At 37.8% G+C, this 12,185-nt stretch overlaps 1 protein-coding gene across 5 annotated transcripts in view; it reads left to right on the top strand.

Annotated features, from left to right (window-relative positions):
* Positions 1–10,733, top strand: part of trappc12 (trafficking protein particle complex subunit 12) — a 37,503-nt gene extending 26,770 nt beyond the window's left edge. For all 5 annotated transcript variants that reach the window (XM_040137430.1, XM_040137431.1, XM_040137428.1 and 2 more), the window contains exons 6-12: positions 2,017–2,129; positions 2,397–2,469; positions 3,668–3,741; positions 5,552–5,650; positions 6,540–6,643; positions 7,809–7,896; positions 8,923–10,733. In XM_040137430.1, coding sequence (XP_039993364.1) covers positions 2,017–2,129; positions 2,397–2,469; positions 3,668–3,741; positions 5,552–5,650; positions 6,540–6,643; positions 7,809–7,896; positions 8,923–9,165 — 794 coding nt within the window. In that variant the 3' untranslated portion in view covers positions 9,166–10,733. The remainder of the gene's footprint in view (positions 1–2,016; positions 2,130–2,396; positions 2,470–3,667; positions 3,742–5,551; positions 5,651–6,539; positions 6,644–7,808; positions 7,897–8,922) is intronic.
* Positions 10,734–12,185: the final 1,452 nt, after the last annotated feature.

Here is a 12,185-nt window from a genome sequence, read left to right as displayed (position 1 = left end):
TGTATCGAATATCTGTTACCCATGATTGAACTTTTTGACCGCCTTAAGAGACAACTGCCCATGTATCGCTCTCTCAAGAATTAAGATCGACTGAGCGCTCGAGAAAGAATCAATGTTTGTCAGTTATCAATTTGTTTGCCAAATGAAAAGTTGAGTCCAATTTGGACACAGAAATATTAAGACCTGAATGCTACCTGCCTGACAAGTAGCATTCGTGCATGTCCTTTTAAAAGCTCATGCTCTTCATGCTTTACTTTTTGTTTAGATTCCCTTTCATGTAAAGATCAATAAATTAAGAGAGAGAGTTTTATTGTAGGTAAAATAAAATGTGCTCATGGTCAAACACTAACCTTCCCAGCTTCTTTGAGAACAGGTCCTTGCTTTTTTTTCTGCAGCTGGTTGAAAAAAAAATATTGGCCTCTGCCCTCTAAATAATCAGTTAACTGGTTTAATGTAAACCAAACAAAAAGATGGACATGCAGACAAGACTGGGGAGTTGATTAATATGCTGAGGCAGACAGGTAGTGCAAGTCCAGAGAGTATTTAAATATCTCAAATTGAATCTAAAGGTCTTAGATACCATTACACAAACTCTTAAAGATACCCTGTGCAGTTTATCTTGTAAACAAAAACAGTTATGTTTACATGCAGTGTTTCTCACCAAAATGCTTGCCAACTTTTCAGACAATAAGTTAACACAGTTTATTTAGAAAACATATTCGTTCCATCACAGACGCCTTCAAACCTTGCCTCTCTTCAAGAGCAGTTTATACTCCAGCAGAGGAGGATTATATAAACGTGGATGGTGCTACACAGCTAATATGACAGCTTCCTCTATTTAGGTCACACTAGACTCTTCCTCAAAGTCAGAACTGTTTTGATAGGGTGCTATTGGTCAACGGCACAAATTAATGTATTTAAGTTCACCAAAGTAAGCAAATCCGCTGATATAGGCAATTCCATTCAAAACAAATGCATTATTCCAAAATTTCACAAAAATGCTGGTCTGACCAGGTGCTGAAAGTGCTGGTGGATCTAACCACCCTTGTGGTCTTGTGCGTACATGTGCATCCTCTTGCATGCACTAAAATGGCACAAGATGTTAAGAAAATGAGCAACCACTCATCAAAACAATGATATATAGCTCCATTACTTGACAAAATGTCCACAGTGTAACTTTAAATGTATTTATTTGATGTCTGTGCGAGGTTGTGGTTTCATGGGTTGTTGTACTTCTCATTTACGAAGTTGCAATAACATTTAATTCTAAACAGACACTTTAGAGGTATCAAAGGTCTTTATTTTAAGCTGAAGAAACTTGCTGATACCCATGAGTGACCAAATAAAGAATCAAGCCAACAGAAAATGCTATTCAGTCAGCATGAAGATAAAACAATGTAACAGAAGGCAGTAATATAGAAAACCAGGTAAATGGGGAAAAGGAGTGTGTGTGCTATACTGTAGATGGGTAAGACAGAAAGCACAAGCAGATAGACATGAGAGATAGAAATAGAGATAGAAATATAGGCTCTTCCTCAGAGGTGTGTGTGTGTGTGTGTGTGTGTGTGTGTGTGTGTGTGTGTGTGTGTGTGTGTGTGTGTGTGTGTGTGTGTGTGTGTGTGTGTGTGTGAGAGAGAGAGAGAGCAAGACAGTGTGAATGATGTAGAGGCAGAAAGAGACAGAGGGATGAGGCAGAGAGATGAGTGATGGAGCTGTGCAGCACACCCAGAGAGAGAGATGAGAGGGTTTAATAAGCAGCGATACGTAGCTCAATGCCATCTGTAGGTTCCTGCCTCCAGGGCTGTATGCAGTCTGTGTGTGGGTGGATGGGTTTATAGTCTCATCTCGTGCCCTGTGTCTGTCTCTCTCCTTCTTCCCTCTCTTTTTTTCTCTCTTTCTCCTGCTCTGTCGTCATCCCACTCTGTTTCTTATTTCTCCCCTTTTATTCACACATTTTTTCCCTCCATCTCCTGTTTTCTTGTTGTTCTCCCTCCTCTCTCCCTCCCTACTGTCCAGGTTCCATGGTGCCGTTCTCCATGCGGTTGCTGCATGCAGAGCTTCCCCAGTACCTGGCCAAGCCCCAGGAGGCTCTGGACCGCCTGCACAATCTCAAAACCGTCTGCCACGCTGTTAGTATACACACATATACGAACACGGCCTCTGGATGAACATAAAGATATGCATACTCTGTAGCATTCACACAATAAAACTACACACCCACAGAGAAGCATATTAGCCATACTTATCCTGAAGCCCACCTGTATAAACATCCAAATATGGTTGAATTTTACAGTTATTGAATATGCAGATTCTAATACACACACATAAAAAGCCTTGGCAGCGATGGCAGTAAAGCAGCGTCCCCCTCTGAAGTTTGAATTCCCCCCCATTGGCAGATTCTAGAGAACTTGAAGAAAAGCTTGGCTGAGGATGGCAGCATGATCACCCTAACACAGGAGAACAGGCAAGGTAACCACACACACCAAACATGCCCACGCACATAGACATTGTGCTACAGACCTGGCCCATGTACCAGACTGCATCACACTGTAGGAATAGAGTGAGGTAATGGGCCCAGTGGGTAATACACACACACACACAAGCACTGAGGCAGAGGCACACCTGGTGCAGGATTGCAGCATACATTGGCCAAACATACACACACCCTGAACCACACAAACACAACAGTGCAGTGCTCTCAAAGTGTTTAGCATCTTGCTGCTTCGGTACTCACACTGAATATCAAATGGTCTCTTCAGCCCTCCACGTCAAGCAGATCAATACAGATCGATCCTATCCAATCCATTCACATCGGTCAAAGGGTGCTGAGGAAATAGGCACCTTCATCTAAAATTCACCAGGTTTACGCAGACACACGTCCATATAACCTGAAGTAAATAGACTTCATCTCATCTCTTCTCTTAACACAGCAGTACATCTTACACCGGTTTCTCAGACTCCTATGTTTGCAAGTCCTATGACCACTAATTTAGACACTTTTCCAAAGGCTGTGTGTCAGTCTTTTTTAAAGTGACTTGAAGCTATTTAATCAGCTAATTCTCGGAGATGAACAACAAGCCACTTGGTGAATTTGAGCTAAATGTTCCAAGATGCTTGCTTACAATTATGTACTGTCAGGATGACGTGTACATATGTATGCGTGAGGGTTCGCCAGTTCTGCCGGTTTCTCACCTTTCTTAAAGCAGAGTAATAGCTGTGCCCTCTGTCTCTCCTCTCCCTACCTACACAGACAGTCAACAGTCAAGTCAATAACGCAGGGCATTACCTTCACACATCAGACCCCTACTGAGTTATTAGCTCTTCTCACCAACACACACACAGACACACACGAGTGCAGCCATGAATACTAATAGGCCTACACACAAGCTCTTCCACACACCACACAGTCTGAGGGAAAGAGGAAAGTGGAGTGTGCCGCACTGTCTTCCTCACCACCTCGACTTAAAATAAACCCTGTTGAAGAGGTGGAGGACGGGATGGGGAGAGGGGAGGTGTAATGAGAGGAATGGAAGGATAAGAGAGATGGGTTGAGGAAGGGGGAAAAAGGGTGACGTTACAGGGGCACCCAAAAAAGTGAAAATAGGAAGTCATCCTAAGCGAAATATACCCCGTCGCTCTATCTTCTTCTTCTCTCCCTTTTTTTTAGCATCGCTTGAACTGTGGCAGTCTCGCCTCAGCCGGGTCATGTACTCCATGGCCAACTGTCTGCTGCTGATGAAGGTAGGTGTGTGTATTTGCTCAAATTTGTGTGTCACAGTGTGTTGGAGAGAATGTGTCCATTTATGGAGGTCTGAGTCTGCCTGTGTGTGTGTGTGTGTGTGTGTGTGTGTGTGTGTGTGTGTGTGTGTGTGTGTGTGTGTGTGTGTGTGTGTGTGTGTGTGTGTGTGTGTGTGTGTGTGTGTGAGAGAGAAAGAGTCTCAGATATCTCTGATGCCAGGCTGGTGGAGGATTCACAGTGAAATCCCCCTAGACTGACCACTAATTGGATTCGTGGTCAGTGAGAGAGAGAAGAAGACAGAGTGAGAGAGAGAGAGAATGAATAAATAGAGTGTGGATTTGGATCAGACTGTACAGAGAACCAGAGGGCCATCTAGTGGTAAATTACAGTATTTCATTGTTTCGGCTCAGTATGCAAAGCTCTCACCTTTAAAGGACCATACCAGTGACTTGTTGTAGCACATTTTCTGCAAATCATAAATACTTTATAATAACTACTGACTGTTTAGCAAAACATGATTGAATGTTTCATATTTTTACAATATATATTTTTGATACTTTTGAAATGTGTGATTCTTGAAACTTGTTTAGGTTGTGTAGTCCATCACAGTTTTATTATCTATGTGAGGAAACGCTCTGATGGTTTATCATATCATTATACCCTTAAATAGTGTTAACACATCACTATACTGGAACTCTGAAAAAACAATAAGGTAGACATGATGTTCTTAGAAAATCTGAAATTCTACAGTATGCATTGAAATATGTTCAGCAAATATACAGTGTGTACATGAGTTGTAGTTAAAGGGTAGCACTAGTTTTATTTAATATTTTATAATTTCTTGCAAATTACATGAAAAGACAAAAAAAAACATTTAATTTAATTGAAATTTGGTTCCTACTGAAATGTAAATCTTTAAAACAGGTCACACTTATAGAGTTTAATTTAATAATGAAATAGCTAAACAATTTCCTAACTGCAGTTTTCAACAAACATTACTGACACAGGAGGAAATAGTTCATTATTTTGCAGCTGCATCACATTTAGTTCTCTAGTGAGTATTTACAGCAGGATGGTGTATATGGGGCTGAGTCAAAATAAATGACCTTGTGTGTGCTCATGGTAATGAAGGAACATGTCACCCAGTGCAACAGTGTGGCTCACTGGTGTGTTTTTAATAATTGTTAACAATAGAGCTTTAAGGCACAGAGGAATAAGATATATCAGGCTTTGGAAATATAGTCAGACACTAGAATACATTATCCATATTTACTGTAATACACTATAGTCAACGATAAATTCAATATAAAAATTTTACATTTCACAGTTTGATAGTTTTTTTGATTTTGTATGCTCTGAGATTTTAAGACCAATTCCATTAAGGGTTTTGGACACTCCGGAAACTGTTGTGAAGACTGAGCCAAAGCAATTTTTAGATACTGCACCATAATACACACATACATGCAGTTGTACACACTTTCTGTACTTTGTCCCAGCCCAGTACAGACATTATCTCTACACAAACACACACACCTCTCTGACCTTTCTCTGTTGCCCCTCTCAGCAGTCCAGTTAGCATGTGAGCAATGTGTAGAAATACAGTGAGGTAGGAGAAGGGTCTCTGCCTCCTACTGTTAACCTCACTTCATCTCACTCACTACTAACTTCTGTCTTAACTTCCATTCTCCATCCATATTTTTCTTTACCTCTTTTTCTCTTAAATCTGTTTCTCTCTCTCTTGCTCCCCATGTCTATCTATCTATCCCTCTCTTGCACTCTCCCTCTCTCTCTCTCTTTCTCTCTCCCCCTCAGGACTATGTTCTGGCCGTGGAGACCTATCACTCCATCATCCAGTATGAACCTCAGCAGCGAGTTCAACTGCTGAGTGGTATAGGACGCATCTTCTTGCAGGTTTGCACATTAACATACACACCCTGGATAGATTATAAGACACTGGTTCCCTGGTTGCAGACACAGCTGGGGTTGAGATACGATTAGCCTACCTTACCATAAAGACTGGAAGCAGGGGAAACAGCTAGTCTAAAAATACACCTATTTGCACCACATTTGTTTAATCTGTACATAAGAAATGTAAAAATGAAAATTAGTGGTTTTAAAGTCGGTTATTCATTCCTTTCTTGACAAACACCAGTTTGTCTATCCACCCAGCACTTCTGTGCAGCATCCCACTCTACAGCAGAGGTTGCTTGGAAACCTCACGGGGCGATAAGACTCTGGGAAGTCACTGTGCCTTTATGCTAAACTAAGGTAATTGCAATGAGGGTTGTACTTAATGCACAGACGTGAGATTGATATCAAGCTTCCAATTTAACTCTTGAAAATAAAGCAAACAATAAATTTGCCAAAATGCTGAACTATACTTTAAAGAACTCTGATTGGAATCAAGAGCAAAAATAGGATTGTGACATCCCTACTTCTGACTGAGCTCTTTGACTTTCCAGCTAGAAATGTCGGTAAGAATAGAATATAGATTGACCTGTGCCCATCCATGACACACACATAACATATACTCTTATATATTCTTCACCACACTGCTAAGGACTAGTCTGTTTGTTATGTATGCTTATGATATCTTTATCGAGAGCATGATCTCACAAGCCCTGTACTATGTTTTTAAATGTGTAAACAAAGGCATTGTGTTGTACTATCATCAGAGATATATTTATTTTGTGATCATGAAATCTAACCTAAGTTATTTGCACTCCTCCCATTTTACAGTATAGACAAACCTTAATATACTGCGTGGCTAATGTGTTTGTGCTGCTTTGTTCTTGGCCAGATCGGAGACGTTAAAACAGCAGAGAGGTACTTTCAGGATGTGGAGAAAGCCTGCCAGATGAAAGGGAACCAATCCAGTCACATCACATGCATGTTGATGAACAGGTATGTGTGTTGATCATGCATTTAGCGCCTCTGTGTGTGTGTGTGTGTGTCTGTGTGTACTTTTTGCTGTTCAGGACAATTTTAGCTCCACGGACGTTCGCAGGATTGATGCAGCATATAATTACTAAAAATTCTGCAGGTATTTTAGGTAATATTTCTGTAAATGCCTAAATAATCATTGTTGTGCATTATATAATGTTTTTACATTGTGACATGGTCATGGATTCTTTTAATTATCTAATTAAAACAATTAAAGATTAAAATCTCATTTTTATAGGACATTAAGAGTGGAGTTATGGGTATTAATGTATAGTTTTATAACTTTGTCTGACATAACTGATGCAAACACCTGATTCTCTGCAGTCAGCAGATGGCAAAATAAAAAGTGAAAAAGAAATAGTGAAGAGAAGTAGAATTTGATTATTTTTTTATATTATAGAGCACAAACTAAGTACAACTGATACAACATATCTGATGGAGAGCTATACCTGAAATTTATAAAGTTATATGCAGATACAATGAGTAGAACAAAGTAAAGAATAAGTAGAAAAACTATACAATAGCTCAAAATTAGAAAGCTATTTACAGTGCAGAACCAAGGCCAATATAAATAAATGTTTTTACAAGCATTAGTGTAATAATTGTGCAAATAAACAGATGTTAACCAATAGTTTAAAAAAAAATTGCAATTGAATCTCTACTAAATACTTTGTTTTTAAATTTTAATATCACTGAATTTATTGCACTGAAATATCTAACTTTGAAAACCATCTTTCTGAATTTATGTTGTCTGACTTTCGCTTTATTAAATTCTCAGTCAATTTCCAGTTGTGCAATTTCAAAAACTTTATTTCTAGTATACATACTTATTTTAGGGTTCTCAAATTCAGATAGAAAATTCATGTGCGTAATATTCAAAACCTTTACTAAGTTGCTTTATTTCAGCTCAATTCAGATCTAAAACTTCAAGTCAAGATTCACTGTTAGACAGTAGTATTCTTTAAACTTTATGGCAACAGTTTATGTTGGCTTTTTCCTGTAAGGAAGTCAGGTCAGGTAAAGAAATGGTTTTCACAGTTTGCTGTGGAAGAACTTGACTTGCCTGCACAGCCCGACCTCAACGTCGTGTATTTGTGTGTGTGTGTGTGTGTTTTTTTTTTTCCAGGGCTTTTGTCTACCTCAGTCAGAATAACTATGCTGAAGCACATGCATCCTTCACTGAAGTGTTAAAAATTGACGCAAAAAACCCTGTTGTAAGTACTACCACATCTACTACAGTATAATACAACATATGTATGATTCATGTGATTTCCTCTGCATCTCCTTGCAGAGAATGCATTAGTAAAGACAAGTTGATTTTATTTATATAGCACCAAATCATAACAGGTTATCTCAGGGCACTTTTCATTTAGAGCAGGTCTAGATCATACTGTTTTTAATATTATTTCCAGAGACCCAGCATTCATGAGCAAGCACTTGGCAACAGTGTCAAGGAAAAAACCCCTTTTAACGGGTAGAAACCTTGAACAGAACCCGGCTCATGGTGAGCAGCCGTCTGCCTCGACCGATTGGGTTGAGAGACAAAGAGAGAGGGAGAGAGAGAGAGGGAGACAGAAAGCGAAAGAGAGCGTGTTTTATATTGTACTAGTTGGATCTGCTTATGCTTAGTCCTTAAAATATTTATATTATCTAAATTTCAACCAATAAACATTATTGTAGAGGGCTACCCAAGCATAATCTAAGATGTAATTGCTGCCAAAGGGGCATTCTACAAAGTACTGAATTATAGGTCTGCATATTGTTGTAAATGACAGATTTCAGTTTTTTTCAATTGTAACAGATTTCAGTTACAATTGAAATGACAGATTTCAATTGTAACTTTAATCAATTTATGATTAAATCTACAACAAAGTTTGCAAACAGTGAAGAAGTCTGAATACTTTCTGAAGCCACTGTAATTTTATATTGCGAGGCTTTATTCATTTTCGGTTACATGTACATTTTTGTTTCTACAGTGTAAATATAAAATTGATCTTAAAGGCTATAGTAGGTAGTATCATAAAAATCCTTCAAGAAACAGTTAATCTAAAAACACAATAAAATTTGTATGAAATGCTATTGATTCATTCAGATAGTTATGGGGCAAGGTTTAGAACTCTACTGTGCTGTACAGTGTGCTCCATGTCATTTGATTTATGGATTTATGGACCGTTATTGATAAGTTCACATCTGAAATCATCTGTCCCTACCTATTCCCCACTCCTTCCGTACGTTCCCAGGCCAACAACAACGCAGCAGTGTGCCTTCTATACCTGGGCCGTTTGAAGGAGTCCCTAGGCCAGCTAGAGGGTCTGGTGCAGCAGAACCCCGGGCTCTACCTCCACGAGAGCGTCCTCTTCAACTTGACCACCATGTACGAGCTGGAGTCATCTCGCAGCACCCAAAAGAAGCAGGCTCTGCTGGAGGCCGTGGCCTGTCGGGAGGGGGACAGCTTCAACACACAGTGCCTCAAACTGGTTTAAGAGGCAGGAGCTTGGACTGGGAGAGGACACACTACTGCAGATTTCCTCCATTGTGACAGGAAGTAAACCCCCAAGAGTAGAATCCACCTACCAGCACCTCTAAAGCTCAGTAATTAACAAGTTAGAAATTGTTAGTTTATTCTGATCTAAAGCAATTGTATGAAACATTATAGTTTTACAGGGGGTTATGTACTAGACTATTTCTTGACCCTTCCCAGTTATTTCCAGAGGTTGCCAAGCAACAAGCAGAGACTCATTGAAGTCACTGCACCCAGACAAGAAATGGGAGACTGAGGGGTCGCTACAACCTGCAAGGTGAGAGTCATTTGACCAACAGGGGTTGCTGTCAATAAGCTAATCATCACTACCTAAATTGTACCTAAACGTAGTGTGTTTACAGCAGACTGTGCATGACATTGTCATATTGTTATTTTTTAGACCATGTTCGGGTTTGACAATTTCATGCACTTTTATGTTACAATGGATGTATTACAGTAGGAATTTACATTTAAAAATTACGTTTTTTTTGTCTTTCTACTACATTTCACTATTTCCTTTTCATTACCTGTTATCTACAACCTGACATTGTGAACAGTACTGGTGACTCTTTTGCTGCATGACACATACATATGAAAGAATCTGAGAGAAAATTCTTTGATAATAACGCTGTACAACAGAAAAGTTTTTAAAATCTTATTAATCAGAAGTTATGTTGCTATGATTATTAATGAAGGGTATATACACCAATCAGCCACAACATCAAAACAACTGACTGGTTTTAATGTTGTGGCTAAATGGTGTGTGTTTGTCTATATACATATACGTGTGTGTGTGTGTGTGTGTGTGTGTGTGTGTGTGTGTGTACATATACCACAACAGCCACAACATTAAAAAGTCACAGATCGTTGTATTTTGGCACAAGGTTGTCTTGCTACAAGTATCTAGCTTGCTTCTCGAATAGATCCTTCACATTTGCAATGATTACATTCAAATCAGTGATAAGGTTCCCCTTTACTGTTGAGAATACCAATAATTTTTCACGGACAGCTGTATTAAGCATATTGGCTTTTATGTTACAAATGGACAGATTAGCAAGACTACCAAAACCTAACCCACTGACACCTTTAGCTACCTTGATCAGTTGAGGGACCCTTACCTTGCAGGTCGCGGCAAGTAGCAGTCCCTTAAGTATGTCCTGTTCAATGCTCCTTCATTAGCAGACACCTGGATTAACAATCAAAGACCGATCAGTTTCAGATGAACGTTTTTGCCAGGTTTATTAACTCATGTGGTGAAGATAAGCAAGTCCTTCAAATTGCATTGTATCCTGCCTTCTAAACAAAAAAAAATCATGTCAATTATTAAGGAATCCAAAACTGTTCAGAGTACATACATTTTTGTTTAAATTATTATATAAAGATTATTGTCTTCTTATATCTATTATTGATTTGTCCGGGTTGATCTTTAATTATCACTGTTTGCATATTGTGTTGATCACATTTATGTATATTTAAAAATGCATCTGCTTTTACCTTTTAATAAAACTGTCAACTTGCATAGTAAATTATAAAAAGCTGTGTATGTGTGTATATATTTATACGTGATTTTCCATATATGTATATGTGTGTGTGTGTATGTGTGTATATATGTATATATGTGTATATATATGTATGTGTGTATGTGTGTATATATGTATATATGTGTATATATATGTATGTGTGTATGTGTGTATATATGTATATATGTGTATGTGTGTATATATGTGTGTATATATGTGTGTGTATATAGATGTATATGTGTGTATATAGATGTGTATGTGTGTATATAGATGTGTATGTGCGTGTATGTGTGTATATAGATGTGTATATGCGTGTATGTGTGTATATATATATGTGTGTGTGTGCGTATATATATATGTATACGTGTGTATATATGTATGTGTATAGAGATGTGTGTGTGTGTGTGTGTATGTATATATATATATATATATATATATATGTATGTTTATATATATATATATACACACATATATATATATATATACACACATATATGTATGTTTATATATATATACACATATACGTACATGTATGTATATGTATCTATACACATACATGTATGTATATGTATCTATGCACATACATGTATGTATATGTATCTATGCACGTATGTATATCAGGTGAATATTTGTGTATATATGTATGTGTGTATGTATATATATGTGCGTATATATGTATGTATATATGTGCGTATCTATATATGTATATATGTGTGTGTCTATGTATATATGTACGTATATATATATATGTGTGCGTATATATGTATGTATATATGTGTGCGTATATATGTCGGTATATATATATCTATGTATATACATATTTATGTGTATGTATATACATGTTTATGTGTATGTATCTATGTATGTATATACATGTTTATGTGTATGTATCTATGTATGTATATACATATTTATGTGTATGTATATACATGTTTATGTGTATGTATGTGTGTATGTATGTACGTGTGTATGCATATATATATATATTTATATGTACGTATGTATGAATAGGTATATATATATGTACGTATGTATGCATATGTATATATATTTATATGCACGTATGTATGCATATGTATATATATTTATATGCATGAATGTATATGTGTATGTATGTGTGTATATATATGTGTGTGTGTGTGTGTGTGTAAATATATATAAGACATAGATGCAGCAGGGCAAAAGAATAGGGATCTGTTGGAATGCTATTATACAATAAACCCCGATGAAAGGAAATACATACATGACAAAGAAACAACTACTAGCTCAGTGTTCCAACATCCACATAAGGCAACTGCTATCACAACTAGAGGTTGATGAGGTACAACGAACATGCTACGGCAAGGGGGAGCCAGGACGACAGGTCAGAGGGGAGATATCATCATCCTGCCCTTACGACCTTAACACAAGTGCAACTAACCTAAGAATGACTATCATGACTAAGGTGGACACCCGGCACCCC

Source organism: Xiphias gladius, chromosome 10 (genome assembly GCF_016859285.1).
Source record: "Xiphias gladius isolate SHS-SW01 ecotype Sanya breed wild chromosome 10, ASM1685928v1, whole genome shotgun sequence".
In the NCBI taxonomy this organism is placed as follows: domain Eukaryota; kingdom Metazoa; phylum Chordata; class Actinopteri; order Istiophoriformes; family Xiphiidae; genus Xiphias; species Xiphias gladius.
The sequence above is the reverse complement of the archived record's forward strand: the minus strand, read 5'-3'. Positions and strand labels throughout refer to the sequence as shown.